General features: G+C 51.3%; 1 protein-coding gene across 4 annotated transcripts in view; it reads right to left on the reverse strand.

Moving 5' to 3' along the window:
• Positions 1-407: 407 nt before the first annotated feature.
• Positions 408-27,767, reverse strand: part of LOC138765592 (uncharacterized) — a 70,558-nt gene continuing 43,198 nt past the window's right edge. For 2 of the 4 annotated variants that reach the window (XM_069942593.1, XM_069942596.1), the window contains exons 7-13: positions 26,140-26,187; positions 23,149-23,196; positions 20,342-20,389; positions 17,361-17,429; positions 11,243-11,278; positions 8,010-8,982; positions 408-2,951 (exon numbers count right to left, since the gene is read on the reverse strand). In XM_069942593.1, coding sequence (XP_069798694.1) covers positions 8,948-8,982; positions 11,243-11,278; positions 17,361-17,429; positions 20,342-20,389; positions 23,149-23,196; positions 26,140-26,187 — 284 coding nt within the window. In that variant the 3' untranslated portion in view covers positions 408-2,951; positions 8,010-8,947. The remainder of the gene's footprint in view (positions 2,952-8,009; positions 8,983-11,242; positions 11,279-17,360; positions 17,430-20,341; positions 20,390-23,148; positions 23,197-26,139; positions 26,188-27,767) is intronic. The other 2 variants (XM_069942594.1, XM_069942595.1) reach the window with 2 other exon arrangements.

The raw sequence follows: 27,767 nt of genomic DNA on the forward strand, positions 1-27,767 counted from the left end.
CAAGTGGTGGTTTATCATCCAAGTCCAGAGATTTCTAGATCATCTTCTGCACATGCCCCGTCCGACTCCCACTCTCTGCAGTCCACCTTCACCTTGGCTTTCTAAGGCAAACTCACTTTTTATCATAAAACCACACAAAGCATAGGCCAATACACAAACGAACTCTGTAACATTACACTGTTGTGCCCCGCCGGCAGGCGAATGCAGTTTCATCGCGTTGTCCTGGTCCAATCAGATGACAAATAAATTTGAACTTGAGGAGGCTGGGTCATTGGATGTATTTAAGGCAGAGATTGATTGGTTCTTGATAAACCAGGGCATCAAAGGTAATGGGGAGAAGGCTGGGGAATGGGGTTGAGTAGGGAAAGGGGATACGCTTGTCAGAAATAAAACTTCTCACACATGAGTCTCTTTAAAACTGATGACACGACAAGCTTTATTTACAAGTCTGCAGAGTTGGACTCAACTGGTTTCTCACCAGTTAAGCCCCGATACATACAGTGCATTGATTTTTATACCTTTATTATTTGCCCTTCCCCTTCTTATTAATACTGTTTTAATTGGTTAGTATTACAAAAACATTCTAAGTATAACTGCATTATTAATTATCACGTTCGTTACGTACGCTGTGAACTCTACATTCACTAAATTCTGTTTCTCACACTTCTTATCAATCCTTTGTCTCCTGCATGTCTCTCACTATGACCATGAAAAGATAGGTTTAAAAAAACATATTCAGCAGATCCTTCTGTCCTTGACTGCTAGTAAACTCTCTGTCCGTTCTGGCTTCCCTGTTTATGATTAATCATCACATTTTAACTTAAGTCTTTTTAACCTAAATTCTCTATATAACAATCCACCCCTTTCTCTCTTTAAAATGTGTTGAATATATGTATAGATATGAATGGGGATTCTAAGCTAGGGAAGAGAAATGTTTTATGATACATTAATCTCACGCTGAAATAAAAGTCTTACAGGGTCTCCCATTCCCCCTGGTTGCATAGCTTGTTCGACCATGGAAATCACCAGGCTGCGTAGACAGGGAATAATACAGGGCAAAATAAGTAGGAGGAATAAAATACCTCCGATGACCCACAAGAAGGTACGCCACCAGGTTCCTCCAAACCATTTGTCCATCCAATTAAATTGTGGGAAAGGATGCCAGGTTTGAACCGGTACATGGGACAATGTACGAATATTATCAGCGATTTTACGAACGGCTTTTCCATTATCATCAATCTGTAAGCAGCAGTTAGTCAAATTAAGTTTGCCACATACACCTCCTTCCGTGGCTAGGAGATAGTCTAGGGCTAGACGGTTCTGATATATAGCAGAGCGCATTTGACCTTGCTGGGATGCAAGTAATTGCAGGGCTATAGCTGTTTGATTTGTAACAATTTCAAGGACTGCTTGTAAGCGAATTATACGATTTAACATATATATAGGAGTACGATAACCCCAGGATCCATCTTGAGCCCATGTAGCGGGACCATAATATTGAATTATGCGTTCTGGAGGCCAATCATCTCTCCATTGTCCCAAATGTACCGTGGTAGAGCGGGGTTGACGATGTAATGTATCAAAGACCTTCACGCCTAATTTATGACCGTGATCGTGGGGTAAAAGGAAAAATTCTGGGTGGATTATTCCTAGGAAACAAGTTCCACTCCACTGTGAGGGAAGACGAGTATAAGCTTTATTACCACATACCCAGAATAATCCATTTGGGGATACTCCATACCCCCTTTCCCAAACTCTTTTAAGAACGGGATTTGATTGGTATGGTCCTGTGATGGTGGAAGTGGTACAATTCCAAAACTGAATACTGCTATTAGACAGGGGTAGGCAATTAGTTTTAAAAACAGTGGATAAGAACCAAGTCTGAGGTTTAGGAAACCAAGTGAAAACACCAGGCGAAATGCGAATCCATACAGCCTTGCAGGGACTTTCTCCTACTGGGTATTTGCCGGCTCGTGAGAGACAATAAAAACCAGAGGGGATGTTAGAGAGAGACCAGGTTTCTCTTGATCTCGTTCGGTTAGTTGTCCAAATCCGGGAAATCATGGTCAATGAATTGAGGGGTTCCCCCCACCAAGGCCATTGTTCTGACATCCGTGGACCCCCGCAGACCCAACAATTGGTTACATTAAAAGTTCCTGCAATTTTAGTTGCCAGATCTACAAAAAGGTTATCTCCCCCAATTGCATTACCGAAACTTACATGGTTATTTGGATGGACTCGAACTAAGTCCGGCTGTCTTAAAGGGACAGGCAATTTCGAGTGTGGAGTGTAACTTTTCATTGGAACAGTACGTTGGTGTATGCAAAACCAGAGTCCATCAGGGCATGGTGGGCTTGAGTCACCTTTCCAACCGTTAAGAGGGAAAGGAGTGGTATTAGGAATCTGTATATAATGACCCATATTATTTCCTTCTTTTTCCACACAAGGGGTATATGGATGTTGGGTGGTATTTTCTGCCCAGCATTTCTCAGGAACTGAGGTATGGGAAATGAAATTACCTTCCTTTCTTCCCCAAATGTGGTCCTGAAACAGGACCACTGTATCTCTGCATTTCTTACATTTCACACCTGATAAAGACATAGGCAAACTAAGAAAAATCAAAGAACATAACAATAACATTGTGAATTAAGTCTTTTTGCGAAATCGTAAGGTAAGAGGTTTTTCTCCAGGAATACAAGTCCAATCTGAGTTCGTATCAGGGTCCTGAGGCGCCTCTACAGGTCCCTTAAATCTGGATGCGTGTGTCCACCCCTTCTCTCTTGTTCGTGCTGCAGCTTCTGTAGTTAAGAGAATTTGGTATGGACCTTCCCACTGGGGCTGGAGTTTTTCAGTCTTCCAGGTCTTGATGAGAATCCAGTCTCCTGGTTCCACTTTGTGTAAAGAAAAGTCTAGAGGCGGTGTTTGTGCCAATAGTCCTCTCTTTCGTAAATCTGTAAGAGAGCGTGACAGTGCCTGTAAATAGTTCCTAACAAATATATCCCCTTCCCCCAAGGTGGGACACCCCTCAACTGTACTCCAGAAGGGAAGCCCAAACATCATTTCATAAGGGGACAGCCCTACATCTTTTCGTGGGGCAGTACGAATTCTCAATAAGGCCAGGGGCAGACACTTTATCCAAGGCATTTTAGTTTCCACCATTAACTTTGTCAATTGGATTTTTAGTGTTCCATTCATACGTTCAACCTTCCCTGAGCTTTGTGGATGCCAAGGGGTATGTAATTTCCAAGAGACCTGTAATGCATTACAAATCAATTGCTGGATTTTTGAAGAAAAATGTGGACCACCGTCTGAGTCTATAGAATCCATTATACCATATCTGGGGATTATCTGCTCTAGGAGGAGGTGAGCTACTGTAGAGGCTGTAGTATTTATTGTTGGGAAGGCTTCTACCCATCGGGTAAAGTGATCTATTATCACCAACAGATATTTCCATCTTTGAACTTGAGGTAACTCTGTGAAGTCGATCTGGATACGTTGAAAAGGGCGTATGGCTAATGGTTGACCTCCCATGGTCCCTGTCCTCATTATCTTCTTATTAATTTTTGTGCATAGGTAACAATTTTGCACCTCTTGTTGGGCCAAGGTGTAGATTCCCTTACACACATATTCTCGAAGCACTGTGTCACATAAGGCTTGGGTGCCCCAGTGGCTCTGATGATGCAGGTGTTTTAAAATATTGCGAGTTATTTCTTTATTTAGAACCATTCTTCCATCTGGTGTTTTCCATGTTCCATCAGGTAACTGGCTTGCGCCCAGCTGATCCATGTTCTTTTCTTCCTTAGCAGTGAAAATGGGAGCTGTCTTTATGCCTTGCCTTATTGGGATTAAAGTCAGCAAACGGACTTCTTGTTGCATGGCTGCTCTTTTGGCTTCTTCATCAGCCAGTCTGTTTCCAATTGCTGTCGGGTTATCTCCCCTTTGATGGCTTGGTATGTAGACCACTGCTATTTCTTGGGGTAATGTTAAGGCTTCTAAAGTCAGAGTAATCATCTGTTCGTGTGCCAATTCCTTTCCTCTTGATGTAATTAGACCACGCTCCTTCCAGATCTTACCAAAGGTATGCACTACCCCGTATGCGTATTTGGAATCTGTGTAAATCGTTCCAATTTTCTTTGCCAGTATTCTGAGGGCTCTCTGCAAGGCATATAGTTCACAGGATTGTGCTGACCAGCTTCCGGGTAGTCTCGTGGATTCTACTACTTTCCAAGTATTTCCTTCTATTATAGCATACCCATTTCTTCTCATTCCGTCAACACATCTGGCGGAGCCGTCAATGTAGAATTCATATCCTTCTCCCAGCGGAGTATCGCAAAGGTCTTCTCGGGTCTTGGTCCGAAGATCTGTCAACTCGACACAGTCATGCTCCACCTCTTTTTCTGTTTCACTGCCGTATAAAAATTAATAGCTGGGTTGCAGCTATTAATTTTTGCAAACTGTAAATCTTCTCCAACCATTAAAATGGTTTCATACTTTAATATGCGAGAATCAGTCAGCCATCGATGGGCAGTTTGTGTTAATAAAACACTCACAGAATGGGAGGTGTACACAGTCATCTTTCCTCCAAAAGTAAGTTTACGTGCTTCCTCTACCAACAGAGCAGCAGCCGCTACTCCCTGGATACACGTCGGCCATCCGCGAGACACTGGGTCCATCATTTTGGAAAGGAAAGCCACTGGGTGTCGCTGACCGCCTTTTTCCTGTGTTAAAACTCCCACAGCTGTTCCTTGGTTATGAGTGACAAATAGCTGGAAGGGCTGTTTTAAAGAGGGCAGAGTGAGTACTGGGGCTCGTGTTAGGCGATGTTTCAAGTCCTCGAACCATCCCTCCTCCTCCTGGGTCCATTTCAATGGATAGTCATTTTCATTTGTCAGTTTATCATACATAAACTTCACCAAAGCTGAGTAGTCCTCTATCCATAACCTACAGTATCCTAAGAGTCCCAGGAATTGTCTTATTTCCTTCTTATTACGAGGTAAAGGCATTCTAGTGATTCCCGCAATTCGTTCAGGGGTAATCCGTTTCTGTCCTTTACTTATCTGGTGTCCCAGATATATCACAGTTTTCTCAACAAACTGTAACTTGTTCCTGGACACCCGTAGACCCTTTTTCCCCAGATAATTCAAGAGTCTAATGGTCTCTCCCCTCATTTCTTGTTCCTTGGGTCCTGATAATAGTAAATCATCCACATACTGCATTAGTTGGGAATCATCAGATTGTGGATAGTCCATCAGGATTTGTTCTAGCATTTGTCCAAACAGGTTTGGAGATTCAGTGAACCCTTGGGGCAATACAGTCCACCGAAACTGTCTCCGTCTACCTGTCCATGGATTTTCCCATTCAAACGCAAACATATCTCTACTTTCCTCTTCTAATGGACACGTCCAGAAGGCATCCTTCAAGTCGATAACACTAAACCACTCATGGTCTGGGGGAATCCGACTCATAATAGTATAGGGATTAGGCACCACTGGGTGGCGGGTCTGAACAATAGCATTCAAACTTCTTAGATCCTGAACTAGGCGATAGGATCCATCTGACTTTTTTACTGGGAGTATAGGGGTGTTATAAGGTGACATGCATTCTTCTAATAGTCCGTCTCGTATTAAAGTCTCAATTACCGGCTGTAGCCCTTTTCTCCCTTCCAAAGAAATAGGATACTGACGTTTCCTTACCGGCTGATGACCTGGTATTAATGTGACATGTAAAGGTGGGATGTCCAGACCTCCTCGATTTCCCTCCTTATACCAGACTCTCTCGTCAATCTGCCGTTCATCCTCTTCCTTTAAAGCGCAGAGGTGGACTCGCACTTCTCCGTCCACAGGGAGAGCACCCAAACCTAGGAGAGCCTGTAAGTCCCTTCCTAGGAGGTTAAATCCAGCCGAAGGTAATAACAAGAGGTCTTGTACCCCTTCTCTTTCTTCCAGTTTCACTGTTATTTGGGGAATTATTGATACCATTCTGGGAGCCCCTTCTATCCCAGAAATTGTCAAATTACTTTTTATAGGCTCAGTTCCGATTGGCACAGTTATTACACTACTTCGTTCCGCTCCTGTGTCCACCATAAACACCACCTCTTCTCCCTTGGGACCAATTTTTAGTTTTACCAGGGGTTCCCTCTTATACTTGGTCCCCAACATTTGGAACCCCTGACACCCCTAATCTTCTTCCATAAGTTCGAGGGCACGCAATTCCCTCTTGTATCGGGGGCATTCCCTCTTAAAGTGTCCTTCCTCATTGCAGTAATAGCACTTAACGAACCTCCGGGGTCTTCCCTCTCTTGGATATCTTGGATTGTTTAGAGGAAGGTTTTGTTTTCTTTCCCCTCTGGATTCAGCATTCATCTGTCGGATAGTCTGTACCATAACCTTTGTCGCCTTCTTTTGATCTTCTTCTTCTCTCTGCACATATACTTTTTGTGCCTTTTTTAACAGTTCACTTAGGGGTTTTTCACTCCAGTCCTCCTCCTTTTCTAGTTTCTTTCTAATGTCTTGCCATGATTTGGAAACAAATTCAATTCGAATAAGCTGTTCACCCATTGGTGTACTAGGGTCCACACCAGCATACTGTTGGACATTCTTTCTCACCCTCTCCAAAAAATCAGTAGGGGACTCGTCTTTCCCCTGGTGGTTCCCAAATGCCTTGGTAAAATTGTGACCCTTTGGCACAGCCTCCCGTATCCCTTTAATTGTCCACTCTCTATATTGTCTCATACTTGCCAATCCCTCGGGTGTTCGTTTGTCCCACCTGGGTTCATTTAAGGGATATTTTTGTTCATGGGGTCTAGGGTCCCCAGGTTGTTCATATTCCCACATGAGGAGGGCAGCCCGTCGAATCATCTGCCTCTCCTGGGGTGAAAATAATGTTCCCATTATTGCCTGCATCTCTTCCCACGTATATGTGTTTGGTCCCAAGAATTGGTCAAGCTGTTCAGCCAGTCCTATAGGATCTTCCAATAACTTTTTCATTTCTTTCTTAAATCCCCGCACCTCTGTACTAGTTAGGGGAACATTCACATATCCCGTTCCCCCTCCCGGTCCTCCCATAGGAACTTCTCTCAGGGGATTTAGGTTTATTGAAAACTTTGATGGTCCTGGACCAGTCTGGGATCTTGTCCAGGGTCGGTTTACCGGTGGAAGTTTAGGGTCCGACTCCCTTAATTCATCCTTTTTTTCCCGGCCCCCTTCGGGGCAATCAGATTCATCACCTTTCCCCTCCGGTAATAAGCTTTCCTCGGGCGCAGTAGGCACCGGGGGAATATAAGGAGGGGGAAGGTTGTCCAGAGGTTCCCATTTCTTTTCTCCTGCTACCCTCAATTTAAAACATTTTGTTAAGGATCCTGGCCAGGGAACCCAACAAAATGCATATGCTGACTCTTCTTGATTCACCTTTGGTCTCGAATTTACATATATGTTTAATGCTTGTCTAACCCAATCCTCATCAGATCCAAATTTCGGCCACCAGACCGAGGAACCTTTAATAGGTTGTTTTGACCAAAGGAGACAATATTGGACCATCTTTTTCTTGTTTTTGTCCCGATATCTTTTACTATCCCAATTTTCAAACATTCTCCCCAAAGGGCTGTCAAGGGGAACTCCCAGGAATTGTCCTGAATTTTCAGACGAGCCCTTAGATTTTGATCCTCCCATTTTCCCACCTAGATCTGTTTATCGTTGCTGAGGACCCTCTCGCTCTGGACCCTACTCCCTTCTTCTCAGACGCCTCGTCGGAGGTGCTGTCCCTCCTTCGGTTACCGCTGAGGTTTTCCTGGGGTTGACCCCTCTCTTCTCGGCACTTCGTCGGAGGTGCTGTCCCTCCTTCGGTTACCGCCGAGGTTTCCCTGGGGTCTATCCTAGAGTCCCGCGACAGGGTCCTCACACCACGACAAAAGATCTATACTTAATCTATTCCGTTAGGTTTTTATCCAAACAGGTGTATCCCGTTACACCTGTTACCCAATCCCCACACCACAATCGTAAATCGTCACTTACCGGTGTCTTCCCGGGGATTGAACCGTCACCCTTCTCCTCTCCATCTTGTCGTGTCACCCTGTCCGGATACCACTCGCTCAAGCCGCCCGAAGCGACGAGCAAGGGACTAGGAGCCGCTGAACTCAGCGGGGTGCACCGCCTCCGATGTCCCTCTTCTCGCCTCCCCTCACGGCCGGAGTGTAGATCCCGGACGAGCCCCCATTTGTCAGAAATAAAACTTCTCACACATGAGTCTCTTTAAAACTGATGACACGACAAGCTTTATTTACAAGTCTGCAGAGTTGGACTCAACTGGTTTCTCACCAGTTAAGCCCCGATACATACAGTGCATTGATTTTTATACCTTTATTATTTGCCCTTCCCCTTCTTATTAATACTGTTTTAATTGGTTAGTATTACAAAAACATTCTAAGTATAACTGCATTATTAATTATCACGTTCGTTACGTACGCTGTGAACTCTACATTCACTAAATTCTGTTTCTCACACTTCTTATCAATCCTTTGTCTCCTGCATGTCTCTCACTATGACCATGAAAAGATAGGTTTAAAAAAACATATTCAGCAGATCCTTCTGTCCTTGACTGCTAGTAAACTCTCTGTCCGTTCTGGCTTCCCTGTTTATGATTAATCATCACATTTTAACTTAAGTCTTTTTAACCTAAATTCTCTATATAACAACGCTCATGATTGAATGGCGGGGTAGTCTCGATGGGCTGAAGGGACTTTTCTGTTCCTATATCTTATGGTGCTAATGAGGCTGGAATATTAGTGCCAACTCCCAACACAGGGACAGGATGGACAGCGCCAGGGAGCTTTTCATCCCAACCAAATATTGCAGAGTTGGGAGTTAAGTCCAGACCAGTCACGGGTTCCCAGCCCAGATGAGGGAGGGGACGGGGTCTCCCTGGGTCCAGCCGTCATCCATGTTCGGCACCTTCATTGGTTCATCCCCACATTGATGTAAATGGCACCTGAAACACAAGAAGCAAGATGGTGCTTGCACACTCCAGGATGGGCGCACCCGGACCCGAGATCCGTGGGGTTTCCAGGCGCAGAAGCAGCATCAGTGTGAAGGGCAGGTGACAAAGACCCCCCCCTCCCCTCCCTCTCCCTATGCCGAGTTGCAGCCAGCATCCCGGCCCGGCAGATGGTGCATTGATGCCCGACTCACATGCATTTCAACAGGGCTGGCCTTTCCACTGGTATCACAGACTCCCGAACCCAGTCCTCCCCAGTGGAGTACTGTGGGCAGTTACACAGAAACGCAGAACACTATGGCACACAAAAGGGTCCTTCAGCCCATCTAGTCTGTTCAAACTATACTGCCTCGTCCCTGTACCCAGACCCAATCCCTCCATACTCCTCCCCTGCACGGACATGTTCACATTTCCATTCAATGTGAAGATCAAGTCTGCATTCAACACTTCATCTGGTAGCTCATTCCACACTCTCAGCCTCTCTACATGAAGAAGTTCCCTGAATGTTCCCCTAAATATTTCCCCTTTCACCCTTAACCCATGCCCTCTAGTTCCTCTCTCACACAACCTCAGTGGGAAAAGCCTGTTGCATTTACTCTATCCTGTTGCCATTATTACACGAAGAGGGTCAATCAGACAGGAAGAGCTCAGGAAGTGCTCAGGAAGTTGCCGGGGAGTGGGGGGGCATCAGGTACAGGGAGAGGTTGGACAGGCGGGATCTTCATTCCCCGAGAGGTCAGCCTCTACAAGAAATCAATCGAGGGCATCCTGGCCGGCTGCATCACAGTGAGGTTCGGTTACTGCAGAGAAATGGAAATTTTGGTGGTTTGATGGAGGTTGGGGCCTGTCACTGACGGGAGGCGGGGTCCTGACACTGACGGGAGGTGGGGGCCTGACACTGATGGGAGGTGGGGGCCTGACACTGATGGGAGGTGGGGGCCTGACACTGACAGGAGGCGGGGGCCTTACACTGACGGGTGGTGGGGGTCTGACACTGAAGGGAGGTGGGGGTCTGACACTGATGGGAGTTTGGGGCCTGACACTGACGGGAGGCGGGGGCCTGACACTGATGGGAGGTGGGGGTCTGACACTGACGGGAGGTGGGGGTCTGACACTGATGGGAGTTTGGGGCCTGACACTGACGGGAGGCGGGGGCCTGACACTGATGGGAGGTGGGGGTCTGACACTGAAGGGAGGTGGGGGTCTGACACTGACGGGAGGCGGGGGCCTGACACTGATGGGAGGTGGGGGCCTGACACTGACAGGAGGCGAGGGCCTGACACTGACGGGAGGTGGGGGTCTGACACTGAAGGGAGGTGGGGGTCTGACACTGAAGGGAGGTGGGGGTCTGACACTGACGGGAGGTGGGGGTCTGACACTGATGGGAGTTTGGGGCCTGACACTGATGGGAGGCGGGGGCCTGATCCTGATGGGAGGTGGGTCCTGATACTGTAGGAGGCGGGGCTTGACACTGACTGGTGTTAACGGGAAATTCTGCAGCGACTGTGACTGTGGTGCCATCCACCAATGTGTTGGACAAACTCAGCAGGTCATGCAGTGTCCACAAGAAGCAAAGAGTAACCAACATTTCAGCCCTGGGCCCTTCGTCAGGAATGAACAAAAAGCAGGAATGTCCCTGAATATAATGGTGGGGGTGAATGGGGGAGGGGAGGTGGGGGTAGAGGGGAGGAGTGCAGCCTCATAGGTAAAAAGTCGGTGGTGAACATATATGGGAGGGCAGAAGGTGAGGGGTAGGGGGGAGAGGGGTGCTCACTGAATGGAGAGGGAAGGGGTGGGGAGCTGGTGGAACGGAGACAGAGGGGTAGGGGGAGAAAGAGATTGGGGGAGTGGGTGTGTTAACAGGAACTGGAGAAGTGGATGTTAATGCCGCACGGTTAGACAGTACCCAGACGGAATATTAGGTGTTGCGGTTCCCTTGTGGAATTAGCCAGGGTTTGGCCTTTTGACGTGTGGTGGGACCCGATACTAAATACTGAGCTCCAAATTCTCACTTTCCCTTGTCCCTCTGACTCCTTCCCTCCATCCCCCCATCCCCTTCCTCTCTGTGAGGAGGGAGCATCTTTCTCTGCCCCCCCCAGCCCCCTCCCCACCAGCTCCCCCCCCTCCCACCTATCACCTTTACACATTCCCCCTCCCTCCAGTTTATACCTATGGTCCTATCATTCAAACCCACTGTGGGTGTTTTGCCAGGTGAACACGTTCAAGAGTATCTTGAAGGATAGAGTTGACTCACCCCCATCTGAAGCTCTGACTCCGATCTTCAGGCCTCCTGGATCAGAAGGAGAAAGTGAATTTTATTTATTTATTTATTTATTGTTTTAATTAATTGAAAGATACAGCATGGTAACAGATACTTCAAGCCCACGTACCCGCACCATCCATCCACATCTGATTGACTGATTAACCTACGAACCCCATGGTTCTTTGGAATGAAAATCAGAAGAAATTGGGGCAGGACTCGGCTATCCGGCCCGTTGAGCGTGTTCCACTATTCAATGAGATCACGGCTGATCTGATGATTGGCTCATGTCCACCTTCCTGCCTTTTCCCCATATCCCTCAATTCCCCTACTACGTAGAAATCTATCTAACCTTGTCCTAAATACATACACTGAGGTCGTCTCCACTGCTTCAATGGGCAGTAAATTTCAGATTCACACCCCTCTGGGACAAGCAGATCCACCTCATCTCGTCCTAAATCTACGACCCTGTATCTTGAAGCTACGTCCCCCAGTTCTAGTTTCCCCCACCAATGGAAGCAACTTACCTATCTCTATCTGATCAATGCCTTTCACAATTTTATACATTTCTATGAGATCCCATCTCATTCCTCTAAATTCCAGCGAGTACAGGCCCAGATATCTCAGTCTCTCCTCATAGGCTCACCCTTTCATCCTTCGAATCGACCTGCTGGACCTCCCCTGCACCGTCTCCAAAGCCAGGACATCCTTCCTCACGTAGATCTGCAGGCAGTTCTCCAGATACAGCCTCACCAGTAACTTGTTCAGTTGTAGCACAACCTCCCTGCCTTTAAATTCAAACCCTCTAGCAATATGGGCAACATGAAGGAGCCGACAAGGTTGGTGTCGCCGTTAGTGAACCGCTTTTACAGCGCCAGCGATCGGGACTGGGGCCAACCCTGCGCTATCTGTAAGGAGTTTGTACATTCTCCTTGTGTTTGTGTGGGTTTTCTCTGGGGGCTCCAGTTTCTTGCCACTGCTCAATATGTACGAGGGGTTGTAGATTAATGGTTGTAAATTGGGCAGCATGGACTTGTGGGCCAAAATGGTCTGATGCAGTGCTGATGTCTAGATTAATTTTTTTAAATTAAGCATTCCATTTCCCTTTCTGATAACCTGCTGAACTTGCAAACAACCTTTTGCGATTCACGCACAAGCACTCCCAAGCCCTTCTGTACGGCAGCGTGCTGCAATCACCTACCATTTAAATAATATTCTGATCTTCCACTTTTCCTTCCTTCCAACGTGGATAACCTCACATTTACCAACATTGGACTCCACCTGCCAGCCCCTTGCCCACTCACTTAACCTATCAATATCTCTCTGCAGATTCTCTGTATCCTCTGTACAATTTGCTTTTCCACTCTATACAGTGTTATCACCAAACAGATACACCCCGCTCTGTCCCCTCTTCCAGATCAGATCGTATATGTATATTGTGGACAGTTGTGGGCACAGCACTGACCCCTGTGGTACCCTGCTCACCACTGATTGCCAACCAAACTGGAGTTCCCGGAGGAGTCCCAGGCAGGTCATAATGAGAACATGCCAACTCCTTACAGACAGTGAGGGATTGGATCCCAAGTCACGGAAACTGCAACAGGTTTGTGCTAACCTCTACACCAGGGGTGTCAAACTCAAATTCACAGAGGGCCAAAATTAAAAACTTGGACTAAGTCGAGGGCCGAACTAAATATTTATTGAAAATTTTCAACAACATCTGCATGTTTTCTCTTCTTTCAACATATGTAATGTTAAACTTTTATTAAAATAAATGTTTAATAATAGTTTTGGATAAACTCTTTCATTGTCATTGTCATTGGCCCATTTCCTTTGGAGATCTGAAACCGTGCACATGACGAGTCAATGAGGGATGATTAAAGCAGTGGTCTTCAAACTTTTTCTTTCCACCCACAGACCACCTTAAGCAATCCCTTACTAATCACAGAGCACCAATGGCACAGGGACGCGAGTGGAAAGAAAAAGGTTGAGAACTGTTGTATTGTGGTAACTCCACATCTGATTAGGTTAATTGTTAGGCAAGTGGTCAGAGAAGGACCCCCCCACCCCAAGAAAGGCTTAAATCACAGGAACAAAATAAGCTTCCGTCTCACTGCTCCCAATCTTACACACAGTCCTGATGTGGAATGTGGGGTCGCAGCTCCACGTTCACCCGAGTTCAGGTGCTGTCTGTGTGGAGTTTGTACGCTTTCTCCTTGTCTTGGACCAACAGGTCAGTCGCCTGACGAAGTCACCCGAACCCCCCGTTGAAACGCCGGCGTCCGGGGCAGTGGAGGAATTGGCTGAGAAGAGCGCGTTGCTCCCACCTCCCTCCCATGGTTGGAGAGGGATTAAACTGCGATCTCATGGCACCGGGCTCGTCTCCAACAAAAGGAGTGGGAGGCAGGGTCCGCCGCGCACAGAGCGAGGGGGAAGGCATCGCCAACGAGACGTTCGGCCCAGCGTCGCCGCTGAAGCGCAGATCCAGCGAGGATGGTCCCCAACTCCAGCCGCGTCTGTGTGTCCAGGAGCCGGGCGGGCTGAGTGCGGCGCTCCGATCCCCGGGATTCGGGACTCTGAGATCCCTCCACACCTCCGGCGTCTTCATTTTCACCTTCAGCGGCCAGTAGGCCAACTCTAATATATATTTAATATGATCTTGCAGGCCAAATATAATTGGCCCGCGGGCCAGAGTTTGACATATGTGCTCTACACTAACCATGTCACAAGATCAAGGAACAGAAGTAGGTCATTCAGCCCATCGAGTCTCCTCTGCAAATTCACCCTGAACTAAACCGTTCTCACATCTAGTTCCCAATTCCTGCTTTTTCCCCATGTTCCTTGATACCCTGACTAATTAGATACCTGACAATCTCCCCCCTTAAACTTCCCCAATGATCGGGGCTCCACAGTTCTATGTGGCAACGAATTCCGAAATCTATGACCCTCTGGCTAAAGAAATTTTTCCTCCTCTATTTTAAATGGGTTCTTCTAATTCGAAGACTGTGCCTCTTGTCCGGGAAGCATCCCATTCACAGCCACTCTGTCCAATCCTGTCAGCATTCAAGATGTTTCTGAGATCCCCTCTAATTCTTCTACACTCCAATGAATAGAGTCCAAGAGCTGATCAACCTTCCTCAAATGTTAACCCTTGAATTCCAGGAACCATCTTGGTAAATCCTCTCTGTACACTCTCCAACATCATTACATCCCTTCTAAGATAAGGGGCCCAAAAATGCACACACTTCTCCAAATGGGCTCTCCCCAGTGCCCCACAGAGCCTCATCAACACCTCTTTATTCTTATACACTATTCCCCTTGAAATGAAGGCCAACATAGCATTCGCTTTCTTTACTGCCGACCCAACTTGGTGGTTAAACTTTAGGGGATCCTGCATGAGGACCCCAAGTCCCTTTTCACTTCTAAATTTTGAATCTTTTGCCCATTTAATAATAATCTGCCTGTTTATTTCCTCATCCAAAATGACCAACCGTACATTACTCAACATTGGATCTCATCGGCCGTTTCTTTTCCCCTCTCCCAAACTGTCTAAGCCTCTCTGCAACCTTTCGGTTTCTTCAACACTTCCTACTCCACCACCCATCTTGGTGTCATCTGCAAACTTGGCCACAAAACCATTCAATCCATAATCTAAATAATTGGTATACATTGTGAAAAGAAGCAGCCCCAACATTGATCCCAGTGGAACGCCACTCGTAACCGGAAACCAACCGGAACAGGATCCCTTCATTCCCACCCTTTTGCTTCCTGCCCATCAGCCAATGCTTCTCCCTCTCTAATCTAATATAAATCCTGGAATTCCAAGGGCTCTCCTCTAATGTGGCAGAAATTCAAGACATCCACATTGACAGTAGGGAACACATCAGGGGTTTGTCAGGGCCCGATGGCAGGCACCTTGCCTGGTACATTTTACTTGACTTTACTTGATTGGGATGGAATGGGACCCCACTCCCCACCCCCCACCCCATCCCTCCCTCAGAAGGATGATAGATCAAGAAGGCAGGGGGCTGAGATACTCAGAACTACACATTAACTGTGCTCCTATGAAATGTAAATATGGTGGCCAAATTTTCAGAAAAACGTTCTGCTTTTCCCTTAAGTTACAGATAATTTTCTCCAGGGGACACAGCTTTGCATTTCTGCATTCTAGCTGCAATGCCCAAGTGCGAGTCAGATAGCCAGGGAACCGCTCTGCACTTCCTGGCCACGGCCAATGCAATCATTACACATTGGATTTGGAGTTTGGACGCCTTCATCTTGAGCATCATGTCCATCATGTTCCCAAAAAGGAACAGCTCTGTATCCTGGGAGAATTCTTTACCTCTGATTTTAATCTCAGGCTTGGCCCAGTTCCACCCAGAAGGGTCCCTCCCTTGGTACACGTCCAGGATCTGTGTACAAAGGTTCTCAATGCCACATCTGAAGAATTGGTCTGAAATTTATGGTTTAGCCTTATTCAATTTTTGTGGTGTCAAATATAGCCGGTGGAGAAAGTTATACTGCACCCGCCAATACCAGGCATTAATAATCGTGGTCATACTGTTCCGACATAGGTCCGACCAGCACCGCACATCAAGTCTGACTCCCAACTTTGCCATGATTTGTGAAGGGTCGGTTTTGGAGTAAGGAATACATCCTGAGATGAACTTCCCTGTATTCCCCCTTCAAATCAGGGACTCTTTGGGGACAGCCCCACTCCAGACCCTACGTATTGATTAATTTTGTTCCATAGAGAAATTATGTGTTTTAATATCATGTGGTCTTTTTTTCCAATTAAGTGTCCCACTTGTAAATAAAATCTCTTCCTACCTTTTCACCCACTGTGTGCAGACCAATTTGTGCCCTGGATGGTGCATCTCCCCCTCAAATAGTCAGGCAATATACCTCGACTGGGCTGCCCAATCATATTTCTTAACATCTGGTAGCCTTAAACCGCCCAGTCGAAAATCCCAGAGCGTGTGCCACAAGCAAAAGTCCTGAGATAACCAACCTTGAAGTCCCGCCTTTTAACTTCTTTCCTAACTCCCTATACTCCCTCTTCAATATCTCATCATTATGTCTCTCAATGTCATTGGTCCCACGTGGACCACAACATCTGGTTGCTCCCCCTCCCACTCCAGAATTCTGTGTACTCAATCCGAGACATCCCTGACCCTGGCACCTGGAAGAGAACATACCAACCTGGAGCTCCATTCTCATTCACAGAAGCCCCCATCCATTTGTCTAACCAAAGTGTCCCCAATCACTAATGCTCTCCTCTTCTCCCCTCTTCTCTTCTGAGCCAGGATGTCAGCCTCTGTGCCAGAGGGGTGATCACCTTGACTTATCCCTGGTAGGTCGTCTCCACCCACAGTATCCAAAATGGTATATCTATTATTGATGGGAATGGCCACAGGAGTTCTCTGCACTGTCTGTACCTTCCCCCTTCTCTCCCTCTCCTGACAGTCATCCAGCCACCTGCCTCTTGAATGTTAGGGGTGACTGCCTCCCTGAAATTCCTGTCTACCACTACCTCCTCCTCCCTCAAGATCTGCAGTTCCTCCAACTCCAGCTCCCTAACTCAGTTTGGAAGGAGCTGCCGCTGGATGCACCTTTTGCAGGAGTAGTGGTGTACGCTCACCCAGATTTCCCACATCCTGAGGCCGGACCAATCCACGGCCACAGGTGTTTTCTTTATCTAAATTTAATTTAAGGATTTAAACCACCTCCCTTGGTCTTACCTCTCTGGCAGCAAGCCAGCTCTTCCGCAGCCACTGCTCGCTGAAGCTTCTTGAGCCAAAGCCTCGCGCTCCACTACTTCCCTGTGCCTCTAACACAGGGGGCTGCTCCTTTACCTCCCCCTCCTTTTATTGGACCCTGCCAATTAACTCAATTACCCAATTTCTCCTTCCCTCAAAACTACACTCAGCTAAACTCTTTGCCGTCTGCGCCCTTTTCAAGCTTTCCAACAAACGTGGACTCACCAATCACTTGCCCCTCTTCCGACTCGACTGGAAATGAAATGAGAAGTGAGCCTCTAAAGCTGCTCCATTTCTCCACTGGCTGGAATCCAAGTCACCTGGGAGGTGGCGATGAAGAACATTGAACTTACCTGCACCGTGGGCTTCAGGTGCTTGGGCTTCTCCACCACCGACCACAAGGCTGGCGTACGTGCAGGTATCTGTAAGTCAGGCAGGGATGACTGCCGAGGTGCAGGTTGTCTGCAGATGTCCAACTCCACATACACGGAATCTCAATGAGGGTGGAGTTGTGATGGGAGGGCAGGGTCAGATAATGACTGGAGGGGGGGGCTTGATACCGACAGGAAGTGGGACTTGATACTGATGGAATGTGAGAGTTTATATTGACAGAATGTGGGGCCAGATATGAATGGGAGGCGGAGCAATGATACGATAGGATGGTGGGGCCTGATGCTGACAGGAGGTGGGACCTGACACTGACGTAGGAGGGGCCAGATACTGAGGGGAGGTGGGGCCTAATGCTGACAGGAGACAGGACCTGATACTGACAGGAGGCGGGACCTGATACTGACAGGAAGCGGGGCCTGATACTGACGGAGGCGGGGCAAGATTCTGAGAGGAGTTGGTGCCTGATACTAACGGAGGAGGGGCCTGATACTAACAGGAGGCGGGGTCTGATACTGAGTGGAGGTGTGGCCTGATGCTGATTGAGACGGGGCATGATACTGAGAGGAGGTGGGTCCTGATGCCGACAGGAGGTGGGACCTGACACTGATGTAGGAGGGGCCAGATACTGAGAGGAGGTGGGGCCTGATGCTGACAGGAGGTGGGACCTGATACTGACAGGAGGCGGGGCCTGATACTGACGGAGGTGGGGCCTGATACTGACAGGAGGCAGGACCAGATACTGATAGAGGCGGGGTCAGATACTGAGAAGAGGCGGGGTCTGATACTGAGAGGAAGTGGGGCCAGATACTGACAGAGGCGGGGACTTATACTGACTGAGGCGGGGTCTGATACTGAGAGGAGGCGGGGCCAGATACTGAGAGGAGGCGGGGCCTGATACTGACAGAGGCGGGGCAAGATTCTGAGAGGAGTTGGTGGCTGATACTAACGGAGGAGGGGCCTGATACTGGCAGGAGGCAGGGCCAGATACTGACAGAGGCGGGGCCAGATACTGACAGAGGTGGGGCCTGATACTGAGAGGAAGCGGGGCCAGATACTGACAGAGGCGGTGCCTGATACTGACTGAGGCGGGGTCTGATACTGAGAGGAGGCGGGGCCAGATACTGAGAGGAGGCGTGGCCAGATACTGAGAGGAGGCAGGTCCAGATACTGACAGGAGGCGGGGCCTGATACTGACAGGAGGCAGGGCCAGAAACTGACAGAGGCGGGGTCAGATACTGAGAGGATGTGGGGCCTGATACTGACAGAGGCGGGGCCTGATACTGACAGGAGGTGGGGTCTTATACTGAGAGGAGGTGTGGCCTGATGCTGACGGAGGCGGGTTCTGATACTGAGAAGAGGCGAGGCCTGATACTGAGAGGAGGCGGGGCCAGATACTGAGAGGAGGTGGGGCCAGATACTGAGAGGAGGCAGGTCCAGATACTGAGAGGAGGTGGGGCCAGATACTGAGAGGAGGTGGGGCCAGATACTGAGAGGAGGCAGGTCCAGATACTGACAGGAGGTGGGGACAGATAGAGAGGAGGCGGGGCCAGATACTGAGAGGAGGTGGGGCCAGATTCTCAGAGGAGGCGAGGCAAAATACTGACAGAAGGTGGTGGCAGATATTGAGAGGAGGCGGGGTCAGATACTGAGAGGAGGCGGGGCCATATAATGAGAGGAGGCGGGGCCCAATACTGACAGGAGGCGGGGAAAGATACTGAGAGGAGGTGGGGCCAGATACTGACAGAAGGTGGGGAAAGATACTGAGAGGAGGTGGGGCCAGATACTGAGAGACGGCAGGGCCAGATACTGAGAGGAGGTGGGGAAAGATACTGAGAGGAGGTGTGGCCAGTTACTGAGAGGAGGCGGGGCCAGATACTGAGAGGAGGCAGGACCAGATACTGAGTGGAGGCGGGGCCAAATACTGAGAGGAGGCGTGGCCAGATACTGAGAGGAGGTGGGGCCAGATACTGAGAGGCGGCAGGGCCAGATACTGAGAGGATGTGGGGCCAGATACTGAGAGGAGGCGGGGCCACATACTGAGGAGACAGGCCATATACTGAGGGGGCGGGGCCATATACTGAGAGGCGGCAGGGCCAGATACTGACAGAAGGTGGGGAAAGATACTGAGAGGAGGTGGGGCCAGACACTGAGAGGAGGTGGGGAAAGATACTGAGAGGAGGTGGGGCCACATACTGAGAGGAGGTGGGGCCAGATACTGAGAGGAGGTGGGGCCAGATACTGAGAGGAGTTGGGGAAAGATACTGAGAGGAGGTGGGGCCAGATACTGAGAGGAGGTGGGGCCAGATACTGACAGAAGGTGGGGAAAGATACTGAGAGGAGGTGGGGCCAGATACTGACAGAAGGTGGGGAAAGATACTGAGAGGAGGTGGGGCCAGATACTGAGAGGTGGCAGGGCCAGATACTGAGAGGAGGTGGGGAAAGATACTGAGAGGAGGTGTGGCCAGTTACTGAGAGGAGGCGGGGCCAGATACTGAGAGGAGGCAGGACCAGATACTGAGTGGAGGCGGGGCCAAATACTGAGAGGAGGCGTGGCCAGATACTGAGAGGAGGTGGGGAAAGATACTGAGAGGAGGCGGGGCCAGATACTGAGAGGAGGCGGGACCAGATACTGAGAGGAGGCGGGACCAGATACTGAGAGGAGGCGGGGCCAGATACTGAGAGGAGGCGTGGCCAGATACTGACAGAGGTGGGGGTTACCTAAAGCCGGGAACATGGAGATTGTTGCTGGTGGATTGGAGGGTGCCCGGGAGTAGATGACGTGTCGTTCTGTACGATCCTCAACAGTGGATGAGGCCGAGGACAGACCTGTCCATGTGGGAATGTGGACAGGATGGAAACGGCCGGGAGGTCAAGCTGGAATCTGTTGATCAGGTGACCCTGTACCAGACACGGATCTCTTGTCCAAAAAGGTGCTGGAGTTTACCTGTCTCCCTGTTGGTCATCAGGGCTTCGTAAGTCCTGTTGTTGTCTCCTGGAACACACATTAAAGAAGCAGGATGGAGATATTCAGCTTATCTTGGTTTATGCGGAGCCTATTGTGGGCAGGTCCTGGTGGGGATAGGGCCCGGTGGGGAGTTGGTGGGGCAGGACCCGGTGGTGACAGGGCATCTTTCTGCTGGGGTTGTAGCCTGTGTGGGTGTGTTCTGGTGAGTCTGGGACCTGGTGGCATTCTGGACACTACCTGCTGCCAATCCATTTCCCCATCCCACGATGAATCAGGTTTTGGATCTTAACACGTCCATGGTTTCCTCAGTCTGCACAGCATTGTGGGCCGAAGGGCCCACACTGTTCTGGAACATTCCATGTTCTATAACAGCTGTGACATGGCCCTCTGACCCTTTTCAGTCTCAATGCTGAGTTTCACGGGTCTGACAAAAACAGCATCCCTCTATTTAAAACTTTTCCCTCTGAGGTTGGAGTGAGACAGGAACTGGAGGACATGGGGTCTGGAGGAAGGAGAAAGGAAAATCCCGCCACCACAGGGTCTGCATCCAAGATGGTGGCACCAATGTTCGGCAGCATCAACGATTGGTTGCAGACTCCAGGGAACTGGAGGGGACTGGCTCAGGGCAGCATAAAACGGAGAGAGCAGCCTCCCATCCCCCTGTCTGAGAAGGAGAAGAAGAGGAGATGACCCACAGGGCGGTGACCAGAGAGAGGTTTTGCGGCCAAGGTACCGCACAGGCTGCGGGATGCTGGAGACGGCGGTCAAGGGGCTCGCACCAGGCTTTGGGCTGCTGGAGACGGTGGTCAAGTGTCTCGGTCCAGCTGTGGGCTGCTGGAGACCATGGTCAAGCAACTCGGTCCAGGCTGCGGGCTGCTGTAGACGGCTGTCAAGGGGCTCGCTCCAGGCTGCCTGCTGCTGGAGACGGTGGTCAAGTGTCTCAGTTAAGGCTGCAAGCTGCTGGAGACCATGGTCAAGCAACCCCGTCCAGGCTGCGGGCTGCTGGAGATGGTGGTCAAGGAACTCGCCCCAGGTTGCGGGCTGTTGGAGACCACGGTCAAGGGTCTTGCACCAGGCTGCGGGCTGCTGGAGACGGCGGTCAATTGGCTCACACCAGGCTGCAGGATGCTGGAGACGGTTAAGGGGCTCACACAAGGATACGGGCTGCTAAAGACCACATTCAAGGGGGTCAGTCCAGGCCATGGGTTGCAGGAGATCACAGTCAAGGGGCTCGGATCAGGCTGCGGGCTGCTGGAGACGGTTGTCAAGGGACTCGCTCCAGGCTGGGCTGCTGGAGACCACGGTCAAGGGGCTCACACCAGGCTGCGGGCTGCTGGAGAAGGAAGTCAAGGGTTTTGCAACAGGCTGTGGGCTACTGTAGATGGCAGTCAAGGGGCTTGTACCAGGCTGCGGGCTGCTGGGTACCATGGTCAAGGGACTCAGTCTAGTCTGTGGGTTGCTGGAGACGGTGGTCAAGGGGCTCGCTCCATGCTGCGGGCTGCTGGAGACGGCATTCAAGGGGCTCACTCCAGGCTGCGGGCTGCTGGAGACGGTGGTCAAGGGGCTCGCACCAGGCTGTGGGCTGCTGTAGACGGCGGTCAAGGGACTGAGAGGAGGTGGGGCCAGATACTGAGAGGAGGTGGGGCCAGATACTGAGAGGAGGCGGGGCCAGATACTGAGAGGAGGCAGGTCCAGATACTGACAGGAGGCGGGGCCTGATACTGACAGGAGGCAGGGCCAGATACTGACAGAGGCGGGGTCAGATACTGAGAGGATGTGGGGCCTGATACTGGCAGAGGCGGGGCCTGATACTGACAGGAGGCGGGGTCTGATACTGAGAGGAGGTGTGGCCTGATGCTGACGGAGTCGGGTTCTGATACTGAGAAGAAGCGGGGCCTAATACTGAGAGGAGGTGGGGCCAGATACTGAGAGGAGGTGGGGCCAGATACTGAGAGGAGCCAGGTCCAGATACTGAGAGGAGGTGGGGCCAGATACTGAGAGGAGGTGGGGCCAGATACTGAGAGGAGGCAGGTCCAGATACTGACAGGAGGTGGGGACAGATAAAGAGGAGGCGGGGCCAGATACTGAGAGGAGGTGGGGCCAGATTCTGAGAGGAGGCGAGGCAAAATACTGACAGAAGGTGGTGGCATATATTGAGAGGAGGCGGGGTCAGATACTGAGATGAGGCGGGGCCATATAATGAGAGGAGGCGGGGCCCAATACTGACAGGAGGCGGGGCCAGATACTGAGAGGAGGTGGGGCCACATACTGATGAGACAGGGCCATATACTGAGGGGGCGGGGCCATATACTGAGAGGCGTCAGGGCCAGATACTGACAGAAGGTGGGGAAAGATACTGAGAGGAGGTGGGGCCAGATATTGAGAAGAGGCGGGGCCAGATAATGAGAGGAGGTGCGGAAAGATACTGAGAGGAGGTGGGGCCAGATACTGAGAGGAGGTGGGGCCAGATACTGAGAGGAGGTGGGGAAAGATACTGAGAGGAGGTGGGGCCAGATACTGAGAGGAGGCGTGGCCAGATACTGACAGAGGTGGGGGTTACCTAAAGCCGGGAACATGGAGATTGTTGCTGGTGGATTGGAGGGTGCCCGGGAGTAGATGACGTGTCGTTCTGTACGATCCTCAACAGTGGATGAGGCCGAGGACAGACCTGTCCATGTGGGAATGTGGACAGGATGGAAACGGCCGGGAGGTCAAGCTGGAATCTGTTGATCAGGTGACCCTGTACCAGACACGGATCTCTTGTCCAAAAAGGTGCTGGAGTTTACCTGTCTCCCTGTTGGTCATCAGGGCTTCGTAAGTCCTGTTGTTGTCTCCTGGAACACACATTAAAGAAGCAGGATGGAGATATTCAGCTTATCTTGGTTTATGCGGAGCCTATTGTGGGCAGGTCCTGGTGGGGATAGGGCCCGGTGGGGAGTTGGTGGGGCAGGACCCGGTGGTGACAGGGCATCTTTCTGCTGGGGTTGTAGCCTGTGTGGGTGTGTTCTGGTGAGTCTGGGACCTGGTGGCATTCTGGACACTACCTGCTGCCAATCCATTTCCCCATCCCACGATGAATCAGGTTTTGGATCTTAACACGTCCATGGTTTCCTCAGTCTGCACAGCATTGTGGGCCGAAGGGCCCACACTGTTCTGGAACATTCCATGTTCTATAACAGCTGTGACATGGCCCTCTGACCCTTCTCAGTCTCAATGCTGAGTTTCACGGGTCTGACAAAAACAGCATCCCTCTATTTAAAACTTTTCCCTCTGAGGTTGGAGTGAGACAGGAACTGGAGGACATGGGGTCTGGAGGAAGGAGAAAGGAAAATCCCGCCACCACAGGGTCCGCATCCAAGATGGTGGCACCAATGTTCGGCAGCATCAACGATTGGTTGCAGACTCCAGGGAACTGGAGGGGACTGGCTCAGGGCAGCATAAAACGGAGAGAGCAGCCTCCCATCCCCCTGTCTGAGAAGGAGAAGAAGAGGAGATGACCCACAGGGCGGTGACCAGAGAGAGGTTTTGCGGCCAAGGTACCGCACAGGCTGCGGGATGCTGGAGACGGCGGTCAAGGGGCTCGCACCAGGCTTTGGGCTGCTGGAGACGGTGGTCAAGTGTCTCGGTCCAGCTGTGGGCTGCTGGAGACCATGGTCAAGCAACTCGGTCCAGGCTGCGGGCTGCTGTAGACGGCTGTCAAGGGGCTCGCTCCAGGCTGCCTGCTGCTGGAGACGGTGGTCAAGTGTCTCAGTTAAGGCTGCAAGCTGCTGGAGACCATGGTCAAGCAACCCCGTCCAGGCTGCGGGCTGCTGGAGATGGTGGTCAAGGAACTCGCCCCAGGTTGCGGGCTGTTGGAGACCACGGTCAAGGGTCTTGCACCAGGCTGCGGGCTGCTGGAGACGGCGGTCAATTGGCTCACACCAGGCTGCAGGATGCTGGAGACGGTTAAGGGGCTCACACAAGGATACGGGCTGCTAAAGACCACATTCAAGGGGGTCAGTCCAGGCCATGGGTTGCAGGAGATCACAGTCAAGGGGCTCGGATCAGGCTGCGGGCTGCTGGAGACGGTTGTCAAGGGACTCGCTCCAGGCTGGGCTGCTGGAGACCACGGTCAAGGGGCTCACACCAGGCTGCGGGCTGCTGGAGAAGGAAGTCAAGAGTTTTGCAACAGGCTGTGGGCTACTGTAGATGGCAGTCAAGGGGCTTGTACCAGGCTGCGGGCTGCTGGGTACCATGGTCAAGGGACTCAGTCTAGTCTGTGGGTTGCTGGAGACGGTGGTCAAGGGGCTCGCTCCATGCTGCGGGCTGCTGGAGACGGCATTCAAGGGGCTCACTCCAGGCTGCGGGCTGCTGGAGACGGTGGTCAAGGGGCTCGCACCAGGCTGTGGGCTGCTGTAGACGGCGGTCAAGGGACTGAGAGGAGGTGGGGCCAGATACTGAGAGGAGGTGGGGCCAGATACTGAGAGGAGGCGGGGCCAGATACTGAGAGGAGGCAGGTCCAGATACTGACAGGAGGCGGGGCCTGATACTGACAGGAGGCAGGGCCAGATACTGACAGAGGCGGGGTCAGATACTGAGAGGATGTGGGGCCTGATACTGGCAGAGGCGGGGCCTGATACTGACAGGAGGCGGGGTCTGATACTGAGAGGAGGTGTGGCCTGATGCTGACGGAGTCGGGTTCTGATACTGAGAAGAAGCGGGGCCTAATACTGAGAGGAGGTGGGGCCAGATACTGAGAGGAGGTGGGGCCAGATACTGAGAGGAGCCAGGTCCAGATACTGAGAGGAGGTGGGGCCAGATACTGAGAGGAGGTGGGGCCAGATACTGAGAGGAGGCAGGTCCAGATACTGACAGGAGGTGGGGACAGATAAAGAGGAGGCGGGGCCAGATACTGAGAGGAGGTGGGGCCAGATTCTGAGAGGAGGCGAGGCAAAATACTGACAGAAGGTGGTGGCATATATTGAGAGGAGGCGGGGTCAGATACTGAGATGAGGCGGGGCCATATAATGAGAGGAGGCGGGGCCCAATACTGACAGGAGGCGGGGCCAGATACTGAGAGGAGGTGGGGCCACATACTGATGAGACAGGGCCATATACTGAGGGGGCGGGGCCATATACTGAGAGGCGTCAGGGCCAGATACTGACAGAAGGTGGGGAAAGATACTGAGAGGAGGTGGGGCCAGATATTGAGAAGAGGCGGGGCCAGATAATGAGAGGAGGTGCGGAAAGATACTGAGAGGAGGTGGGGCCAGATACTGAGAGGAGGTGGGGCCAGATACTGAGAGGAGGTGGGGAAAGATACTGAGAGGAGGTGGGGCCAGATACTGAGAGGAGGTGGGGCCACATACTGAGAGGAGGTGGGGAAAGATACTGAGAGGAGGTGGGGCCAGAAACTGAGAGGAGGTGGGGCCAGATACTGACAGGAGGTGGGGCCAGATACTGAGGGGAGGTGGGGAAAGATACTGAGAGGAGGTGGGGAAAGATACTGAGAGGAGGTGGGGCCAGATACTGAGAGGCGGCAGGGCCAGATACTGACAGAGGTGGGGGTTACCTAAAGCCGGGAACATGGAGATTGTTGCTGGTGGATTGGAGGGTGCCCGGGAGTAGATGACGTGTCGTTCTGTACGATCCTCAACAGTGGATGAGGCCGAGGACAGACCTGTCCATGTGGGAATGTGGACAGGATGGAAACGGCCGGGAGATCAAGCTGGAATCTGTTGATCAGGTGACCCTGTACCAGACACGGATCTCTTGTCCAAAAAGGTGCTGGAGTTTACCTGTCTCCCTGTTGGTCATCAGGGCTTCGTAAGTCCTGTTGTTGTCTCCTGGAACACACATTAAAGAAGCAGGATGGAGATATTCAGCTTATCTTGGTTTATGCGGAGCCTATTGTGGGCAGGTCCTGGTGGGGATAGGGCCCGGTGGGGAGTTGGTGGGGCAGGACCCGGTGGTGACAGGGCATCTTTCTGCTGGGGTTGTAGCCTGTGTGGGTGTGTTCTGGTGAGTCTGGGACCTGGTGGCATTCTGGACACTACCTGCTGCCAATCCATTTCCCCATCCCACGATGAATCAGGTTTTGGATCTTAACACGTCCATGGTTTCCTCAGTCTGCACAGCATTGTGGGCCGAAGGGCCCACACTGTTCTGGAACATTCCATGTTCTATAACAGCTGTGACATGGCCCTCTGACCCTTCTCAGTCTCAATGCTGAGTTTCACGGGTCTGACAAAAACAGCATCCCTCTATTTAAAACTTTTCCCTCTGAGGTTGGAGTGAGACAGGAACTGGAGGACATGGGGTCTGGAGGAAGGAGAAAGGAAAATCCCGCCACCACAGGGTCCGCATCCAAGATGGTGGCACCAATGTTCGGCAGCATCAACGATTGGTTGCAGACTCCAGGGAACTGGAGGGGACTGGCTCAGGGCAGCATAAAACGGAGAGAGCAGCCTCCCATCCCCCTGTCTGAGAAGGAGAAGAATAGGAGATGACCCACAGGGCGGTGACCAGAGAGGGGTTCTGCGGCCAAGGTACCACACAGGCTGCGGGATGCTGGAGACGGCGGTCAAGGGGCTCGCACCAGGCTTTGGGCTGCTGGAGACGGTGGTCAAGTGTCTCGGTCCGGCTGTGGGCTGCTGGAGACCATGGTCAAGCAACTCGGTCCAGGCTGCGGGCTGCTGTAGACGGCTGTCAAGGGGCTCGCTCCAGGCTGCGGGCTGCTGGAGACGGTGGTCAAGTGTCTCAGTCCAGGCTGCAAGCTGCTGGAGACCATGGTCAAGCAACTCGGTCCAGGCTGCGGGCTGCTGGAGATGGTGGTCAAGGAACTCGCACCAGGTTGTGGGCTGTTGGAGACCACGGTCAAGGGTCTTGCACCAGGCTGCGGGCTGCTGGAGACGGCGGTCAATTGGCTCACACCAGGCTGCAGGATGCTGGAGACGGTTAAGGGGCTCACACAAGGAGAAGGGCTGCTGAAGACCACATTCAAGCGGGTCAGTCCAGGCCATGGGTTGCAGGAGATCACAGTCAAGGGGCTCGGATCAGGCTGCGGGCTGCTGGAGACGGTTGTCAAGGGATTCGCTCCAGGCTGGGCTGCTGGAGACCACGGTCAAGGGGCTCACACCAGGCTGCAGGCTGCTGGAGAAGGAAGTCAAGGGTCTTGCAACAGGCTGTGGGCTACTGTAGATGGCAGTCAAGGGGCTTGTACCAGGCTGCGGGCTGCTGGGTACCATGGTCAAGGGACTCAGTCTAGTCTGTGGATTGCTGGAGACGGTGGTCAAGGGGCTCGCTCCAGGCTGCGGGCTGCTGGAGATGGTGGTCAAGGGGCTCACTCCAGGCTGCGGGCTGCTGGAGACGGTGGTCAAGGGGCTCGCACCAGGCTGTGGGCTGCTGGAGAAGGCGGTCAAGGGAC

The sequence above is a fragment of the Narcine bancroftii genome, chromosome 1, assembly GCF_036971445.1.
Source record: "Narcine bancroftii isolate sNarBan1 chromosome 1, sNarBan1.hap1, whole genome shotgun sequence".
Classification (NCBI taxonomy): Eukaryota; Metazoa; Chordata; class Chondrichthyes; order Torpediniformes; family Narcinidae; genus Narcine; species Narcine bancroftii.